This window comes from Erythrolamprus reginae, chromosome 1 (genome assembly GCF_031021105.1).
Source record: "Erythrolamprus reginae isolate rEryReg1 chromosome 1, rEryReg1.hap1, whole genome shotgun sequence".
NCBI classification, from domain to species: Eukaryota; Metazoa; Chordata; class Lepidosauria; order Squamata; family Dipsadidae; genus Erythrolamprus; species Erythrolamprus reginae.
The window spans coordinates 92,543,159-92,563,237 of NC_091950.1; the positions used below are offsets into that span (position 1 = coordinate 92,543,159).

Consider the following 20,079-nt stretch of genomic DNA (forward strand, 5'->3'; position numbering starts at 1 on the left):
TCAATAGTGAGTAGAAGTGGAAAGTCAGTGGCTGAATCATAGAATACTGTAGTTGGATTATTTATGGTCTCCTTAGTTCTGGAAACAAATACAGCTTATTCAATAGACCATGAATAAAGAAATCTTAATTTATTTTATTGACTAGATAAATCAATCAATCAATTTTATATATTCAAAGTGGGAAAATGTCTGTATGATATACCTGTCTGGCTGTTTACAAATTTGTTTGATAAAGAGCATCAGTAAAATAATTTTATTGGGCTTAAAATTAGGAATCAAGATTTTTCAGTACAAAACTTAAGAAAATGATTAAGAAATTCTATGTTGCAAATAGACTTTTGATTCAATCATAAATGTGAAGATATTTTCCAATAAAATATGTAAAATGGTAAGAAATATATTAAACATACGTAAGTTTTATAGCAAAACTTTGGAAAGAAATCCATATAACCATCAGTTGTAGATGATGGGAAAAGAAAAATTTAATATATAAAATTGCTTTTATTTTTTATATATAAAATATATATATATAATAATAATTATATATATATATATATATATAATAAAATTATTTTATATATATAAAATGCTTTTATTTTACATATATAAGATATAAAATAAAAGCACTTTTTAAAATCAGACTTTTGCTTTTTGTAAACAATACAAACTAGAAAGGCACCTATAGAACATTAAAAGGCTTTTGATGTTATAAAAACGATACCTGTTTTTATGATTTTATGAACCAGAGAAAAATGAATAAATCTTTAATAATCAAAATTAATTCATACATTTTTGTGAAGGTAGTTTCATTTATTTTATCTTCTATTTTTAGGGGTTTTTTTTAAGTTTTTATAAATTGTAGATAAATTTAATCAAAATGAAATAAAGAATTAACTACAGTAGTCAGGTATACACATTTTTCTTGTGGATAAATTATTTTTTTAAAAACCCAAAATGCACACAGATATTTCAATAGTTTTATATAGTGGAAGAGAACACTCATACAGTTTCTGACTTTCATTCCATTTTCACATCTGATCACCTTGTTTTCTTCTTTCAGTTTGCATCTTCAACTTAGTTTCTTTTCATATCATTTAGATGACAGCACATTTTTTTTCAGTGTTATTTGTTATAAAGCAGTTCAGAATGACTGATATTTTTTAGGATTCCTGTAAAAAAACAGGAGGAACATGAGGAAAATATAGCCCAGAGAAACAGATTAAAAAGTGTAAGAGGAAAAGAGAGTTAGAGGAAAAGCATCAAAAGGAGGTATGTGTGCATAGCCAGATTGGGCAGGGCTTTGAGGCTTTAGACAAAACTGACTTGAATTTTCCCAGGTTTAATCAACTATCCATCTTTTAAAGTTGTTAATTAATTTTTATAATTAGAAGTACATCTGCTTACAAGCTAGTTCTCTTTCATCCATTTCAAAGATACATGAGAATTGCTCTCCCTAGGTTGAAAGGCTAATTTTTAAAACAACAATTGTTTTTCTAATTATAAATTGCTGCTGTATATCTCAGTTGTTTGGTATAACACGAACATAACTCATTGTTCTGTGAAATACAATTTTAAAAGCAGATCTTAGGGATGTTGGAAAACGGGAAAGCACTGTTTTGAAAACAAATGAACCTGGCATGCATGCATTGAGAAGAATGTGGTGGTGGTGCGTGAAATGCAGTAGAGGATCCGAGGTACAAGAAAAATGTAAATTTTTGAAAGCATAGTGACTTAAAGCATAAGTGGGAAAGAAAAGATAATCAGAGGGAAAATAGCTATACTAGAAATTACTAAAGAATTTGAAAAATCCAGGACAGTAAGAAAAAGCAATGGTGTGGGAAAGGGTTGGGGAAAGAAAAGAATGAGGAAAGAGTCAGTTTTTACTATCTATAGAAGTGAACTACAAATTACAAATATCTGTATGTATGCATATAATGTATATCTATCCACATTTATTAATTTTTATACAGTAGTACATCAGTACTCATTGTTAATTGGTTCTGGGAGGTATGATGAGTACCATTTTTCTCATAAGGGAAAATATAGTGAGTCACAAGGTAGACGAATATAGTTCTAACTTTTGCGTTGTACAAACAATGAATGAGTTTTTAAAAATAGAATATTGTATTGTAAATATGACTCCATGCAATTTATGCAATGAAAATGAAATTACACAGAATTAAAATTCTAATTGATAGCCACAGACAATGATAAAAAGGATTAATGTTTCTACAACTTAGGCCCGAGTTAAAAAGTGCCATCACCCCCATTCCAATTTTGTGAATACAATGCAAATAAAGATCCCGACAATAAAATTTGAGTACTGGAATGCTTCTTGTTACTTGAGTAAGCAAGATATTAGGCATTTGACATATAATTTTAGCAATACACATTGTTAGTACCGTTTCTTACACCATTTCATTATATCCTTCCAATGTATACTGTGTATATAATCAGGAATTAGATTTATGTTATTACATTCTTTCATCTGTTAAAAGGACTGGTATTATAAAGATTTGCAGAGATACGTACATAGGAATAGGAATGTGGATTTGAATTACTGTTGTTAGAGTCACAGAATGTGAGTATTCAGAAGAAAGTATACTATGAAAAGAATTTATTATGGTTAGTAATAAGAAAAACGGGAAAGCACCCGTTTATGTTAATAAAGGTCATTTTGATTGGTTTTCAATCAATCACACAGTTTCAAATGTCAGCAATCCGAGGCCTTTTCAGGAAATGTTGTCTCTCCCATGTTTTCTTACATCTAAATGTCAAGTTGCCTCATCATGAGGGTCATGTTATAGTACTATGGGTTAGCTTCCATTGTCTGATGGGCTTTTCATAAGCCTGCTTGTGAGTCACTGACTGATTTGAAAAGTTGCGTTGGAGAGGGGTTTTTTGGGGGGGGGGGTAATTAGAAAGCAGACTTTCAATCCTTAAAGTTTAAAATAGAGTTTATGATTAGAGAATGAATGTTTTTCTGATTTCTTTGCTTTTGCAGAGAAAATATTCTTGGGAATCATGAAGGTTGAATGACCAGAGGTGGTATTCAGCTGGTTCAGACCAATTTGGGTGAACCAGTAATAGTGATCTGCAGGTGGGCCTGGGCCTGCCCCCCTGCCTGGGCACTATGCCATCCTATTTAGCTATTTTTTTTATTTTAAAAAATTGATAATCTTTGAGCTTTTTAGTGAAAAACAAACAACATATAAACAAGATATTCCAAAATACATGAAATATAAACAAATAAAATAAATACTAACCACTTTTACAGCTATTTCATTTCCAGATATATTTACACTTTACAATATTACCTCTTCTAGCTTTACATATATATAGACACATACATATATCTATACTTCTCTATCCTACATCTATATTATTTACTACTGTATTTTCATTAAATTTGTTGATCACATTTTTACATTTTTTTCCTGTTTGTTTATTTAACTTGCTTCTATTATCTCTTCTAATTTCTAGCCACTTGTAAAAGTTTTTCCGTACGGTAAAAAAAAAAATCTTTCTTATTTGTTTTACAATTCATATGTAAGCCTGGTCATTTCAGCACAGTCCATTAGTTTATTAATTATCATGTTATCTGATAGGTTTTGATCTTTCCAGTTTTGAGCATATAACAATTTCGCTGCAGTTAATATATGGACAATAAAGCAGTATTTTAGTTTAGTATACTGTTTTCTAATTATTCCTAATAAGTATATCTCTGGTCTTAATTCTATTTCACATTGTGTCATTTCCTTTAACCATGCCTTGATTTTTGTCCAGTAATTTCGTCCCATTGGGCATCTATTTAGCTAGATTTTCAAGCCGTGTGCATGCATCAAGCCTTGTTTACAAGCAAAGTACATGTGTGGAAGGCTGCATGCATACATGGAAGGTCGCATACATGTGTGGAAGGCACACGCGCAACCACAGCGAGTGTGCATGCTTTGTAGGAAAATTATGAGAATGCCACCTCTGTTGATGAACAACCTTCTAGTCACTAATTATGATTTTCACGAATGAGCCTTTGATAGAACTAATCATTCTCTTTCTATTTTAAAAGCTACTTAGGTATTATTAAATATATTAGCTGCTTCATAAGATTCACAGAGAAACCACCCATATGAAAGTATGCATAACTCGCATTAGATCAGTATTTCTCAATCTTTGTATGAACTTCAACAACCAGAATTCTCCAGCCAGCATAACCATTGCTAAGAATTCTAGGAATTTAATGCACTCATATCAGAGTTGCACAAGTTGCGAAATACTGTTTTAGAGAAAGAGAAGAGCTGCTGCTGTCATTCTCTGAGTTCACATTCTGTGATTTTGGTTCAATTTGAGTTAGTGAATTGGAATGAATCTGCATTGTATATTCAGAAGCCTTCTTATTGAATATTTATTTACAGATGAAAATAATACAAATTTGATTTACAACACTAGATAAGGTGACAGTTCTCCCAAGTGGAAGCAAAATTCCAGCTCCACAGTGTTTCAAAGTTGTGTATTGTAAGCAGTGTTCCCTCTAATTTTTTTTCGGTGTGGGCGGAAAAGTATAGTGTCTGAGCAGCAGTCCCTTTGGGACTGGGCGGCATAGAAGTAAAAATAAATAAATAAATAAATAAATAAATAAAGAAAGAAAGAAAGAAAGAAAGAAAGAAAATCCCTTCTTTTTTATTAAAAGAACCTAGTAATTAAAAAAACCCAAAATCCATTACTATTAAAACTAAAACTACCAGCAAAACTATTAATAAAAACAGGTGAGGACTCAGGTTTTTTCCCCCTGTTATTATTTAAGTGCTTTTACCATATGCTTTAAATCAAGAGTCACTTCTCTGTTTCTCTCTTTCCTGTCATTTTCTGCCTCAATCATTTTCTCATTTCTCTTTTTTTCTCCCCTTTTTTCTATCATCTCTCTCTCTCTTTTGCTTTCTTCCTCTCTCTCACTCTCTCTCACTCTCTTCCTTCCTCTCTAATCTCCCTCTCTTTCTTTCTTTCTTGCTCTCTCTCTCTCTCTCACTCTTTCCCTCTCTTGTTCTCTCTCTCTCTTGCTATCTCTCTTTCTCTTCCCCCTCTTTCTCTCTCTCTTATTCTCACTTTCTCTCTATCTTGCTCTGTCTGTTGCTCTCACTCTCTCTCATTCTCTCTCCGTTCTTCTCACAGCGGAGGCAGGCGAAGGTGATTTTCAATGTCGGGCGCGCGCGCTCCCCATCCCCCTGCCAGCCAGCCCAGAACATTTAAAATAAGAAAAGCCTTCGCCGGCTCTAAGTTCTCATGCTCGAGGAGGGGGTTGGACTATAGGACCGCCAATGTATTTTTCTATATTCTGGTTGCTTCTCTGCTTCCTTGCTGCGGAGGAAATCAAGCAGCCTTTCTTGCTCCCAGCCTCTCCTCCGACCCGTCCTCAACTCACCCACTAGCTGCTGCTGCGACTCTCAGAAGAGTTCAGAAGATACTCGGTGATCCTCCAGTTCTCTCCCCTTTCTAGGAATGCAGTACTTGATGGTTTTAACCCCTTAAAGGTTTAAAAAAAAAAGGACACTCGGCGAGGCGAAGCGACGTTAAGGGGATGGCGCAAGCCCCCCCAGGACACTCGGCGAGGCGAAGCGGCGTTAAGGGGACAGCTTGAGGCCCCCCCACGCGCACTTAGCCATGGCGCACTTAGTCTTTCAGTTTTTGAACCCTGCCCAGGAGCCAATCGCCAAAGGTAGGTTTTTGCAAAAGGTAGGCGATTGGCTCCTGGGCAGGGTTAAAAAAACGCGCATTGACAGCTGCAGCTAAGCGCACTAGGGCGCATAACTCAGCTTACAGGGATCTATGATTGTAAGTACAACATATAAGTACATGTATTCCTGTTTGAAGAGTCAGTCTCAGGTACGATGATTTTAAACAGCACCATTGATAATTACAGAAGGAAAAAAATAAGGAAACACAGTCTTTAGAATTGCAGTAATTATTGGATTTTTGATTTTGGCTTTGATGGATTAAAATGATTCTTATGCTGAAATATTATGGGAAGTTTAAATATACTCCCTGTCTAAACTGTCAGGCAAAATGAACGAATAGGATGTCTGGGAACATTGTCAGTTAAACCTACCATGCCTCTAGAAAAGCCCAAATCCAGCCAGAAATTTGAAATACTCAAAATGTCTGGTGAGGAGGAGGGCTTTAAAATCAGCTTCTTGATTCTGCTCAGACGTAGGCCTTAAACCAGTGATGGCAAACCTTTTTTGGTCGGGTGCCAAAAGGGTGCCTGCATGCACGTGCCCACACCCATACCCTTTCCCTGTGAATACACTGCCTCCGCATATGCACACAACCCCCTACGCTGCCCCTTTGCATCAGCACGGGCCTCACTGAAGCCTCCAGATTTCTGAAGCATGGGGATGACGAAAAAAGGCCAAACAGGCCAAAAGAAAGCTTGGAAACGAACTTCTGTTTGGACATTTTTTACCATCCCCAGGCTTGAGGGAAGCCTCCTGAACCCTGGGGACAGAGAAAAATGGCCCAAAGGGCCAATCAGAACTTTGTTTCCAAACATCATGTTGGCTCATTTGTCGCTGTCTCTAGGCTTAGGAGGCTTTCCAAAAATCTGGGGAGAGCGAAAATGGCTGAAATGAAGGCCAAAAATCAGCTGGCCAGCGTACAAATGCATGCTGAAGCTGACATAAGGCAACGTCTCACGTGCTCTCAGGTATAACTCCATGTGCCACCTGTGGCACACGTGCCATAAGTTTGCCATCAGTACCTTAAACATCCATGTAATTATTAGTGGTTGCCTGGTTGAAGATGGCAGTTAAGAATTGTGGTTGGCAGTGACAATGGTGACAATGAAAAGATGCAGGACTTAATTATGAGGTTACTTTTATAATTTAATATACAAAGATCCAGGTAGTTTCCACAGCCTGATGAAAATTTTGAGATGGGGGAGAAATGGCTTTGTTCTCCAGATACAAAAAGAGAATAGTGAGGAGTTTATTGTTCCCAGTCTTGGGTGCATTGGGTTAAACTCAGTGGATAATTTTGGAAGAGAAAGTGATACATATCAGGCCTGAGGAGAATCAATCAGAATCCCTGGAAGGGACCTTGAAGATTTTCTAGTTCAACCCCTTACGCAAGCAGGAGACCTATACCAGTGATGGCGAACCTATGGCATGAGTGACACCTGTGGCATGTGGAGCCATATCTGTCGGCAGGTAAGCTGTTGCCCTAGCTCAGCTCCAGCACAAGGGTGTGCCGGCCCACTGATTTGTGGCTCGTGCAGAGGCTCTGGGAAATCACTTTATGTTTCCAGAGGACCTCTGGAGTGTTGTGGTTGGCTCACGGCCAGCTCCTCTGGTCACTGATTTTTAACCAGAGGAGCTGTGTCCGTCAATTTCTAGGAGACCTGTTTGGCTTACAGAGGAGTCAGACAGTGAGGGGGAAGGAGAGGTAGAAATAGAAGGTGCCGGAGAGGCAGAGGCTCCTGCAGAGCCTCTAGAAGCCCCAGTCAGAGCCTCATCTGGGTCGGATGAGGAGGGGGCGATGGATGTCCCCATCCTCAATGTTAGGGTTCATAGAATGGTGGGATACCAAGAGAAACTGCGCAGACCCAGATGAAGATTCTAAAGCACAGCTGGAAGCAATTAGGAAAGCTGCAGCAGGCTTGAAAAGGGGAGGGATTGCGAAAGGCTGTTTGGGAATTATCCTAGCCTTTCGTAAGCTCCTTAAAACCCACCTCTGTCGTCAGGCATGGGGGAATTGATACTTTCCCTCCCCCTAGGCTTATAAAAATTTATGCGTGGTATGCTAGTATGTATGATTGGTTTCTAAATTGGGGTTTTAAATTAACTTAAATATTAGATTTGTTTACATTGTATTATTATTGCTGTGAGCCGCCCCGAGTCTGCGGAGAGGGGCGGCATACAAATCTGATAAATAAATCAATCAATCAATCAATCAATCAATCAATCAATCAATCAATCGGCGGTTAACAGGAACAAAGATACAGGAGTTCCTCAACTGACTTTTGAATCTGGAGACATTTAAGCCTCGTTGTTTAGCATTTGATTTGGAGACCATTAGAGCTCTGAAACCCAGTCAGGTGAGTAATTGACAGAAGCTGGCTTGAGAGACATTTGTTGCTGGCTTGAGCCATTAACCCCTACCTTTGGATCGTAAACCAACTTTCCTCATTGTGGCTCTAAGCCAGTGATTTTCAACCTTTTTTGAGCCGCGGCACACTTTTTACATTTACAAAATCCTGGGGCACACCACCAACCAAAATGACACAAAAAGACAGTAAATATTATTTATTTATTTATTTATTCAATTTTTATGCCCCCTTCTCCTTAGACTCAGGGCGGCTTACAACATGTTAGCAATAGCATTTTTTAACAGAGCCAGTATATTGCCCCCACAATCTGGGTCCTCATTTTACCCACCTCGGAAGGATGGAAGGCTGAGTCAACCTGGAGCTGGGGATGAGATTTTAACTGCTGACCTTCAGATCTACAGTATTTCTACATGTATTTATACATAGAACATACAATCCCATGTAACATCCCCTTATAAATACAGTCAATCATCAATCATCCCTCCTCAAATTTATACTACTGTCTCATTTCTGTCTCCCCCCCCGCCCCTTATATGTCTGTGTGTACTCAAACCATTTCCAAAACCAGGTGAGGGCTGGGGTTTTTTTTCTTATTATTTGGGTGCTTTTTACCATGCTTCAAGAATCACCTCTCTCTCTCGTTTCTCTCTCCTCTCATTCTCTGCCTCAATCATTTTCTCATTTCTCCTCCCCTTTTTGTTCTCATTTCTCTCTCTCTCCTTTCCTCTTCCTATCTGTCTCTCTTGCTTTCTTTTTTTCTCTCTCTCTTGCTTTCTTTCAGTATCTCTTGCTATCTCTCTTTTTCTCTCTTGCTTTTCTTCTCGTGCTTTTTCTTGTTCTTTCTCTCTCTCTGTTGCTCTCTCTCATTCTCTTATTTTCTCTCTCTCTCTTTTCTTTCTCTCTTAGTCTCTCTCTCTTGTTCTCTCTTATTTTCTTTCTCTCTCTTGTTCTTTCTCTCTCTCTCATGCTTTCTCTCTCTTGTTCTTTCTCACTCTCTCTCTCTCTCTGTTGCTCTCTCTCGTTCTCTCTCTTCCTTTCTTCTCTGTGGAGGCCAGCGAAGGTTTCCCTTAGTTTGAATGTTCCGAGCAAGCAGCCCCTTTACTGACAGCCCGGGACGGGACTGTGAGAGGGGTGGGCGTTCCCACAGCGCTTGGAGCGGCTAGCGGCCGGATCGCCAGCGCCGCTGCAGCCACCGCTGTGGAAGAAGCCGCACCCCAAAAAAGCCGGAGAGAAGGAAGGATCGGGCGGGCGGGGACAGCCACAAGTGGAAGCCTCAGCCCTGGAGCCCCCTCACGCCCATGGCTTCTCGTCGATGTCTCTGCCTGCCCGATCCGCGGGAGTGCTAATAGCGGCGGCAGCGGGAATAGCGGGGGGGGGCTCCAGGGCTGAGGCTTCCACTTGCAGGAGCCCCCCCGCTATTCCCGCCGCCGCCGCTATTAGCACTCCCGATGCCACAAGTGAAAGCCTCAGCCGCTGCTATTGCCATCCCGCCGAGTCCCAAGCTCACCTGCTGCAAAGAAGGCACGAAGAAGAAAGGCGCGAAAATGAAGGTGTGAAGAAGCAAGCCGGGACACTTAACTTCCGGTTTGGAAGCGGAACTTCACGGCACACCTGACCTTGTCTCGCGGCACACCAGTGTGCCGCGGCACAGCGGTTGGGAAACGCTGCTCTAAGCCAATTTTGTACAGAAATATAACTTTGAGCTCATAATCCTCAGTCTCTATGTTTGTTTGTACATTGCCTTGTTGCGCGGCCAGCCTGTCAGGCAGAACATGGAAGGGGGGCGGGGGGGAGGTGTTTTTACCTTTGCCAGGCTTCAGGGAAGCCTCGAGCCTGGGGAGAGCTAAAAACAGGCCTACCGGGCCCATTGGAAGTCAGGAAAGAGACCATTTCCAGCCTCCAGAGGGCCTCTGTGAGGATGGGTAAGACTGTTTTCGCCTTTCCCAGGCATTGATTTATGGTGTGGGCACTTGCATGTGCGTGATAGCGCACGCACACGCGCTTTTGGCATCCGAGGGAAAAAAGATTGGCCATCACTGCCCTATACCATTTCAGACAAATAGTTGTCCAGTCTCTTCTTAAAGGCCTCCAGTAATGAAGCACCTACAACTTCTGGACGCATGCTGTTCCACTGGTTAATTGTTCTCACTGTTAGGAACTTTCTCCTTAATTCCACATTACATCTTTCCTGGATTAGTTTCGATCCATTGTTTCTTGTCTTGCCTTCTGGTATTTTGTAAAATAAGTTGACTCCCTCTTCTTTGTGGGAGCCCCTTAAGTACTGGAATACTGTTATCATGTCATCCCTGTTCCTTTTCCCCCTCTAGACTAGTCATACCCAGTTCCTCCAACCATTCTTCATATGTTTTATCCCCAGGCCTTTAATCATTTTAGTTGCTTTTCTTTGCACTTTTCCCAACATTTTTTTTGTAATGTGGCCAAAACTAGACACAGTCTTAGTAAAATCCTTTTACTAAGGATTTACACAGTGGTTTGAATAGCTTCACATGATTTTCATGATTTTCATTCTATGCCTCTGTTTATACAACCAGAGATTATATTAGCTTTTTTTGACTGCAGTTGCACACTGCTGGATCATGTTTAAGTGATCAAGGTCCCTCTCACAGTTACTGTTTTTGAGCCAGGTTTTGCATAATCTATACTCGTTTATGAATATTTAGAAATATGAATATCAAGGCTGCCTGGGACAGCAGACTTGGCAATGTGAAAGTATGTCACATCCCCATACTTCTCAACGTGGATAAGAGGGCTTGAGGGATAAGAAATCTGATAAAGGAATGTTATGTTAAAGGTAAAGGAGTGATAACTTCATATAGAGAGCTATGTTTCATTTCACTCTGTGAGTAAATAATGAGTTAGAGTGCAGAAAGGATAACTGTTGCTGATGCTTTAGTTGCGTTGATGAAATGTGCTGTGAAAAAGAATTAAAACCAGGAAAGACTGGCGAGGGAAGAGTGCATAGATCCGTGCCACAAGGGAATATTATGGGAAATATTATGGGAATATTGAATGATGAAAGGAATTGGAATGTAGAGGAACTGAAATGACCAGAAACTTTCCACGGGAAAAATAGGTAGATAGATACCATCTCTGTTAATATTCCAAACAAATGCATGGGTCGAGGAAATTGGGACCAACTGACTAAAAATATTGTTCAGATCAGTAACTGAATATGTCCTCTTTATTGTACTTTAAGGTTTAGTAGTCTTAGTACTAGTAGTGTTTATTTAATTTTACTCGGAATAAAATATACAGTCTGTCATGCAAAACACTTCTGGCTTACATGCAGTGTTAAATGTATATTAGCTACGATAAAAAGTGCAGTAAGAAATAATAAAATGTAATAAAACCAGTAGCCATGAACAGTTTTAGAGGCTTCCTAAAATGCCAAAGCAAATTTAAAATTCATCATGTGTTTAAATTGTAATAAAGCCAGCGCACAGCCTATTTCTAAGAGATACTGTTCTATAGAGTGAGTGCCATAACAGAAAAAGTTTCCTGCTGGTGCCAAACATAAATTCACGGGACATTGCCCAACAACAAAAGCTTCTAATGATTACAACGGCCTGTCAAAGATATAGAGGAAGAAGTATTTTCTCCTGTGTGGAAGCTCAAAACTTTATAAATGCCTAAGAATGTTTAAGGCTGCTGTCTTCTACTCTAGCTGCAGCTTCTAGACTTTGCAGAAAGATACCATATAAAATTGCATTACAGATAGTCCTCGACTTACAACTGTTTGTTTAAAAACAAATTCAAAGTTACAGTAGCCTCAGAAAAAGGGACGCATCACCTATCCTTGTGGTTACGACCATCACACCACCCTTGTGCCACGGGATCCCAATATGTGCATTTTTGGAAACCAACTTGCATTTATGACCAATTTCAGCATTCTGCGGTCATGTGATCACGATTTGCAACCTTTCCAATCTGTTTCAGGCAAGCGATGTGTCAACTGGGGAAGCTGGATGTTTGATGAGTGTGCGGGGTGCTTAATGACCCTGAAAAAGATGGTTGTAAGCGGGTCCGATCAGGCGATGCTTTATGGCTGCACAAACTTAGTGATTGAAATCCTGGCCCCAGCTATGGTTGTAAGTTGAGGACCCCTATAAATCTTTCTCACTTTAAGTTACCACTGAATAAATAACTAAAGGAGAGTCACTGTTGTTCAGGAATTGACACTGCATATAGGGCAGAGGTGGTTTTAAAAAAAAAGCTCTTTATAGCTGTAAGATCTTGATACTTTCACAGTTGCATAATTCTGAGAGCAGTTTTAAAACCGTTTCTCCCATGGGATACAAAGCTATTTCTTTAACCTAGAAACTGCCTGTTCCTAAGATCTTTCCAGGGTTCCAGACTTTACCTGCTGGCCCTAATCCACTTTAATATGAAGTTTATTCCTACCTGAAGAATGCAGTCGTTTTTCACTTCTGGAAAAAGATGCCCTTTCCCTGCAAGAAATAAGGACAGTCAAAACTAGTGAGGTTCTGTTGTGAGGATTTAAGGAAGATTTATAAGTTAAAGATGAATTCCCACAAAGCAGGGTGGGTAACAAAAATAGTAGGTAACAAAAATCAAAGTTGTAATGGCTTTGAAGGAATCAAGTCCCATATTTTGCCACAAGAAGAGTTCATAGTATGTGGGGAGCTGGCTTACTCATCTCCTATTCAGTGCTGTTTGCTTACAAGTTTCCCTGATTCACCTCAGCAATGCTGGAATTTTTCCCAAACCCTAAGGAACCGATTGTTGCTGACTTAAAAGTTTTCTTCTGTCTGTATAACTGTTTATATAGGAGGTTTTAAAAAATTGTAGGCCTATTTGCAATGTGATAAACAGTTGCAGAAGAAGAACCCGAGGCTATTCATTGATATTTGCTCCATATTAAAATGCTTTTGCCCAATTTACTACTTCAGGTAAGCTATATTTGGACAGGCACTTTTATCATTGCTTTGCAGAACTAATCGATTCATAGAAAGATTCATATCATGCAGTTCCAAACTCCAATACAAAATGTGAGATTCTAAATTGTTCATGTCAGCTAGAGATTATGGGAGGTAAGTTTCAAATAATTGGGGGCCATCAGATTGGGGAGTACTGCTGTATTTAATTGCATTGTTTATTGCTTATTCCAAATGCAAGTTAAAAGAATGTTAAGAAATTTAAGATTTCCATTGTTCAAAGTTAATAATAAATCTGAATATAAGCTCACCTTAGTTCTAGATTTATATTACTTTCACTTTAGACACTCATAGGTACAGTGATCTTTTGATATTTTCTTCTTTCTGTTCTATATCTAAATTTGAAATACTATGTTTCACCATCCCTTTGGTGTGCTTAATAAATGGTGTCTTAGGGCCAAGGAATATGTAAAGTGCTCCAATGGCAGCATTACAAAGCAGATCTACTATTATAAAACTCTGTTGAAACAGAAATAGAAAATGTATGTACAGTGTTCCCTCGATTTTCGCAGGTTCGAACTTCGCGAAAAGTCTATAGCACGGTTTTAAAAAAATATTAATTAAAAAATACTTTGCAGTTTTTTCCCTATACCACGGTTTTTCCCACCCGATGACATCATATGTCATCACCAAACTTTCGTCTGCCTTTAATATTTTTTAAAATAAACTTTAATAAATAAACATGGTGAGTAATAATCTAAATGGTTGCTAAGGGAATGGGAAATTGTAATTTAGAGGTTTAAAGTGTTAAGGGAAGGCTTGTGATACTGTTCATAGCCAAAAATAGTGTATTTGCTTCCACATCTCTACTTCGCGGAAATTCGACTTTTGCGGGCGGTCTTGGAACGCATCCCCCGCGAAAATTGAAGGAACACTGTATTGTATATATGCCTGCACCTGTCTCTGTGTGTGCGTGTGTGTGTGTACACATCAATCTATTCACTTACCAAGAATTTTTTTTTCTGGTAGGTGTCCCCCTTAATTCTTGACTAAATTTGTTTTGTTTCACTGAGTCTGCATGGGGCTGTTTCATGTAGCCGTCAGAAGAAACTATTGTTTGGTTCTTGTTCTGAAATTCTGCAATAGAATCCACAACATCTGAATAGGTGACACGCTTGGAAGATGCTTTCTTACTGAGTTCTGTTGACTCTTGACTAGCTGGTTGATTTTTAAGAGGTTCTATTGTGTTTTTTCCCTGTGGAAGAAAACAGAAAAGCATAGATCAGTGATGGCAAACCTATGGCACGGGTATCATGTGTAAGCAGTCTGCTTTATGCTGGCTGGGAACTGACAATAAAAAAGACAACGGATTGGGGGGGAAAAGATATCCTCTCCTTTGGAACTTCCTTAAAATAAATGTTGAACGGTCTATATTTTTATAATATTTAAGGACATATTAGAAGCTGCAGAATCCTTGAGGTGTAACATTCCAGGATTTTGCCAGCCTAGTTTTTGGTCACTGAGAGTCGCTGGCTGCAGATCATGTGTGAAATATTCAAGTCTAGCAACATGAAATGTTTTGAATTGGGTGACATTTTTATTAGTGGGATGTGATGTATATAATGCAACAGCTTGGTCAAATGTCAATTTTGCCACTCTGGAAAATGTATTAATTAATGGAATTACTGAAATGAAATGTGGATTTTCAATTTTTATTTATTCATTTACAACTTGAAATTTTTTCCAAGATTTAAAAAGTTTTCTATTACTTGCCTTTTGTCTATGGAGATTCTCAGTTATCTGAGTTATGGCTGTCTCAATGGTGCTTTTTCAAAAGACAATTGACTCCTTGTTTTTACTTGAAGAACTGAAGAAGCTTCTTGGACGAGAAGCAAAAAATCTTTAAAAAAAAAACAAAGGAAGTCCAGTTGCCTTTTGAAAAGGCACCTTTGACATTGCCATGCCCGTGTGAAGCATCTTAGGAGGAGATTTTTTTAAAAAAAATATGTACAGCAATTAGCTCCAAGTCCTTGGAGAGGGGTGGTATAAAACTCCAATTAATAATAAATTGCCCAATATCAAAGGTTTCTGAATTACTTTGGTATGTATGATAGATTGGTTGCTTTTACATGTTTAATTGATTGAAAACAGTATGACACAGCAAAATATGTAATTTGATCTGGGTGACTATATTCTCTTTAAAGATTTCCTTTTGTCATTATCATTTTTAAAGCAGGGATTCTTAAGAAATGAGTTATTTGGCATCTATCTGTCTATCTCTTTATCTTACTGGTTCAAAAATTTTCTTCTGCTTAAATAGGGATTGGAACCAGCCAACCCAAATAATTTCCCTCTCATTTAGGACTGTATGACTGTAACTTGTTGCTTGTATCCTAAAATTTTTATTAATATTGTTTCTTCATTACTTATTTGACCCCTATGACAATCAGTAAGTCTTGTACCACATGATTCTTGACAAATGTATCTTTTTCTTTTATGTACACTGAGAGCATATGCACCAAGACAAATTTCTTGTGTGTCCAATCACATTTGGCCAATAAAATTCTATTCTATTCTATTCTATATCCAAGTGACTTTTTTAAAATAATCAATTTTACAAAAGCACCTATTTTATGCAACAGTTGGTATATGTGGTGTTTGAATGTTCAGGGTCTCATTTCCAACAACATTCCTGATCTGTGGAGTAATGTTAGATCCACCCGGTATACACTCACTTGTATTCCTGTTTTAATCCTGATGGCTTTATTGTCCTCCTGGGTTTCAAAATCCTTATAAATAGTATTAATTGAAGGACTTTCAGATTTAGATTTCAGCAAATTGATGAGCTGCACCCACTGAGAGAATATCTCACTCTGCCTCTGTGGTGAAGCACAGAGTTCTAGGTAGTAGGACCGACCATTCACCAACTTAAGCTTCAGCCGTCTCTTATTAGCGGAGTGAACGGAAAGATCTACAAACTGCAAAGGCAAGAACCTGTAACAAAGTTGTCATATCAGTTTCAAAAAGGTAATATTTTAACAATTCATTATATTGAACAGGACAGGAGAAGATTCGGCAGCGGTTTCAAACAGATTTAATTATTGATTTGGATTGCCTACAAACAAACATGTACAAAATATATTTTATAAAGGAAGACTGGCAAAGTGAGTGCATCTAATCTAATGTATACTGTTAAATCTAAGCCATTTAACAGTATACATTCATCCAGACTGGTCTTCCAACTTCTTGAATGGTAAAATAAGGAGAAAGTAAGAATGCAAAAACGCAAAACATTTTAAGGTACATTTTTAGTTTTGCATCATCTGAAAATTTAATTTTATAATGTTCCATGCACATTACATTGGTGCCAGTTTCCATTTGGGAAATACTCATCAGCACCATGTTACTTGTTACGTGCTTGGCCATTTAGATACCAAACATCTAGACCAGGCCTGTCAAACTGGCGGCCTGCAGGCTGGATGTATCATGTACAGGCCATGCCCAAGTGCCCCTCCCTCAACATTCCCCCAAGGGGGAATCAATGGAAAAAAACCCCATTGGCTCCGAGAGGCACCCATGGCTTTGCTATCCCTCAAGTACGCTCTAAAAAATTACCCATTTAAGTAACAAATAGTGACCCTCAACCCCCCCTCTATTCCTTCCTTTCCCCTTATTAAGTATTGAAAGGAAAGAAAATAACTTTGATGAAAATAAATTGGAGAAGCTGATGGCACGATGGAATAAGGTGAAAAATTATATCTTAAGTAGAATTTATGACGACAATGTGAAAAATAAATTCCAATCACTTTTTGTATGTAAAGAAATGTAAACCGGAGCTAAGGAAGAAATTGAAACTTATTGCAAATAATTTAACCCCCTAAATGGTGGTGGGGTTTATTGGTGTTGGGCACTTTTCCTTTAAGTATTTTTTGTTTGTTTGTTGTAATAAAATTTAATAAAAATATATATATTTTAAAAAATGTACAGGCCATGCCCACCCCAGCTCTGCAAAGGCAAAAAAGTCCCAATACATCAATATATATCAGACCTGTGATCCAGACTATATGTTTTTATTTTATTAAGAAAACCATCATCAGAAAAAAATAGATAGGCTGAGAGAAAGGGACTGGCCCAAAGTCAATCAGCTTCATTTGTGCCTAAAGTAGGAATAGAACCCACAGTCTTGCATTTTCTAGCCCAATTGTCCTAATCACTACTTTTATTTTATAACAGTTTCTCCAAATCAACTTCTGGTAAATAACTATATACTCAAGTATTTTTTTTAATGATTAACTCACCTAGTGAGTACCAATTCTTCTTTAGAATGTGGGGGTTGTATAGATGGTGGATAGACTGAAAGGTCTTCTTTGGAGGAATAGGGAGATGAATTTGCAAGCAGCATTACATTTGGCATTGACAATTTTGTGCTAGAGGCACATATGCCCATAGTCACATAGTTGGGACGATTATGAAGGTAAATTGATCCACCTTTCCTGTTTACCTGAAAAAAAAGAGTTTGTTCCAAGCATAATAAAAAGTACAGTTAAAGATTATAATAATGGTTAAAGTACTGTATACCAATGAACTCAAAATGGATAAATAATGGAAAAACCGTAAGTTATTTAAAATAATTATCAAGATAATGAACAATTACTCATATAGTCACCACAGGATGAATCCACCTCAATGGCTTGTCAAAACAGAATTAGCATATGAAATGATGAAGAGTTAGCAGCAAGTGTTAAAGCACAGTACATGAAGACAATTATTTATGAGAATTAGATAGCTATACTAAAGTCCATTTGTTGGGTGGAGCTGAAGAGTACATTAGTTCCTGGATAACGTACTGCTTAGCTATTATACAATTGACAAGGTTGCTTACCAAAACATTAGAATTATGTTTGATAATCACCCCAAAGAGCATATATACCTGTGATGGTGAACCTATGGCAAGTGTGCCAGAGGTGGCACTCAAAGCCCTCTGTGGGCATGCATGCCATTGCCAGCTGCTCTTTGGGTTTCTGGTGTGCTGGTCAGCTGGTCTTGACGGACACTGGGGTGCTGGAAAATGGCCAAACTATTTTCCGGGCCTTTTTCAGGCTGTTTTGGAGGCAATTTTGGGGCATAAAATGGCCTGAAAAATGGCCAAAACCAGCCAAATAACTGGCATGTTATTTCAATTTTGACACAATTAAGTTTGTTAACGTGAACCAAACCAAACCAACTTGATTCTGGGGGGCAATTTAACATTAAGAGTACCCTTAAGGGTTAAACAAAGGAATAGTAATGCTGGGTACTACTGCTTTCCTTTTTGTATAGTTATAGTTTTTTTAAAAAAGTTAAGCAAGTGACATGATCTGAGCAACAAAGGACGCATGCATACGTTTGCACAAAGGATATGCAAATAAAATGTTTCATATGCTTTAAATAGAATGCAAATCTTTTGTGTATGATTACTTTTGATTTAATATACTGTACTGTATTTTTTGGACTCTAAGACGCACCTTAGTTTTGGGGGAGGAAAATTGGAAAAAAGCTGATTCTGGGGGTGGATGGCCTTCCTGAATACCCTCAATCAGCTGTTCGTAGAGGTGAACTTTAGCAAAAAGTTCATCGATTGCGAGCTCTGTGCCTTGCTTTTTCAGCCTGCAAAAGCTTTTCAGAAGCAATTTTCTAGTCTGTGAAACCTTCATTTTTTCAGGCTGTGAAACTTCAGTTTTAGAGGAATTTTTCCAGCCTCTGAACCCTATGCTGTAGTCCCGCTGAGCTTCTCAAATGGAGGTTTCAGAAGCTGAAAAAAAAGCGTCTGAAACGGAGGTTTCACAGGCTGGAAAAATGCCTCTGAAACCTCCATTTGAGAAGCTCGGACAGGGCTACATTCAGTGTATAAAATCCACCCAAATTTTCACCCTCTTTTAGGAGGGGAAAAAGCTGCATCTTATACTGAAAAATACGGGGCATACAATGCCTGGGTGATTTGAGCAGCTTTATACTGGGAATGAAAAGAAGAGGGGACAGGAGGGAACCCTACAAGGATCCACAGTTTAAAAGTTCTGAGGTTTAGTAATGAACCTTAAATTTGGAATGGACGTAGGGCTTCAATAAGGAATGGAATTGCTGCAAAACTATAAAACTACTCATAAAACCTAAAGGACGTTGCAAATGTTTATGAAAAACCATCTAGAAATCTGTTGACATTAAACAATACTACCCTTGAAGATTGATAAAAACAATTTAATTCAAATTGGTTGAATTGAATTGAATTATTGGAATTCTCAGTATCCAAACTGGTTTCTTAAAAAAAGTTATCTCTTGTTTCAAGGCAGAAAGGAAAGAATGTCAAACAACTCCGATAAAAGCTACTTAATCCTGCTGTTCTATATTGGTACTGAGAAAAAAGCCTGAGGGAACAAGTGGTAGGATACCTTTTCCATCTATCTTTCTTACTTTTCAGTCCCTGTAATTGAAAATCTTTCAACCAATTAAACAAATGCACTTCAAAAATAAATTACCTGAACAAATTTACTTTCAAACACAGGAGCAGATTTCAAGGGAATATATTCTCCTCTGTCAAGAACTTTCTGAAGATCTCCCATAGCAGGTTTGCTGATTTTGTAGGCTGTGTTTTCAAAGCTTTTAAAAGTGGCAGCTGCTTATTATACCTAAACACAAGACAAGAAAAAATGATACTCTTATGGAAGAACTATTTACTAATGGATATACTGCTGCATCCACTATTTCATACAATCTTGGAGAGAGTGCCATGAAAACATTGATTTTCAAACCTTTTGAAAGGCATATCGTCCATTGGAGTCCATGACTATACTGACTGTTTAGGGATGATTTATGTAAACACTGATATTTGGACAAGGTTATGTTCAGGCATGTTATTTTAGAGATACTTGCCTCCATTTTGCTCCATCTGTACAAAGATGGGAGTTAATTCAAAGATGAGGGAGGGCTTTCAGATAATTTCACTTTTTACTTTGTAATTTTAATCTCTTTTAATGTTTTATAATTGTTTTTATTTATAGATATCTTTTATATTGTAAACTGCTCAGTGTA

At 38.0% G+C, this 20,079-nt stretch overlaps 1 protein-coding gene across 1 annotated transcript; it reads right to left on the reverse strand.

Moving 5' to 3' along the window:
- Nucleotides 1-1,122: 1,122 nt before the first annotated feature.
- On the reverse strand, nt 1,123-19,610 carry GARIN2 (golgi associated RAB2 interactor family member 2). The gene is made up of 6 exons (XM_070742061.1): nt 19,527-19,610; nt 17,313-17,515; nt 15,750-16,008; nt 14,022-14,269; nt 12,521-12,567; nt 1,123-1,169 (listed from the first exon to the last, which is right to left on the reverse strand). The coding sequence occupies exons 1-6, from the start codon at nt 19,608-19,610 to the stop codon at nt 1,123-1,125; spliced, it is 888 nt and encodes a 295-aa protein (XP_070598162.1).
- Nucleotides 19,611-20,079: the final 469 nt, after the last annotated feature.

Coding starts and splice junctions, on each gene's coding strand:
- GARIN2 (XM_070742061.1), bottom strand. CDS start 19,610: ATGGGAGATCTTCAGAAAGTTCTTGACAGAGGAGAATATATTCCCTTG. Junction 14,270..15,749: donor GGATTAAAACAGGAATACAA/GTGAGTGTATAC, acceptor TTTCTTCCACAG/GGAAAAAACACAATAGAACC. Junction 12,568..14,021: donor ACCAGAAAAAAAAATTCTTG/GTAAGTGAATAG, acceptor TATTTCTTGCAG/GGAAAGGGCATCTTTTTCCA.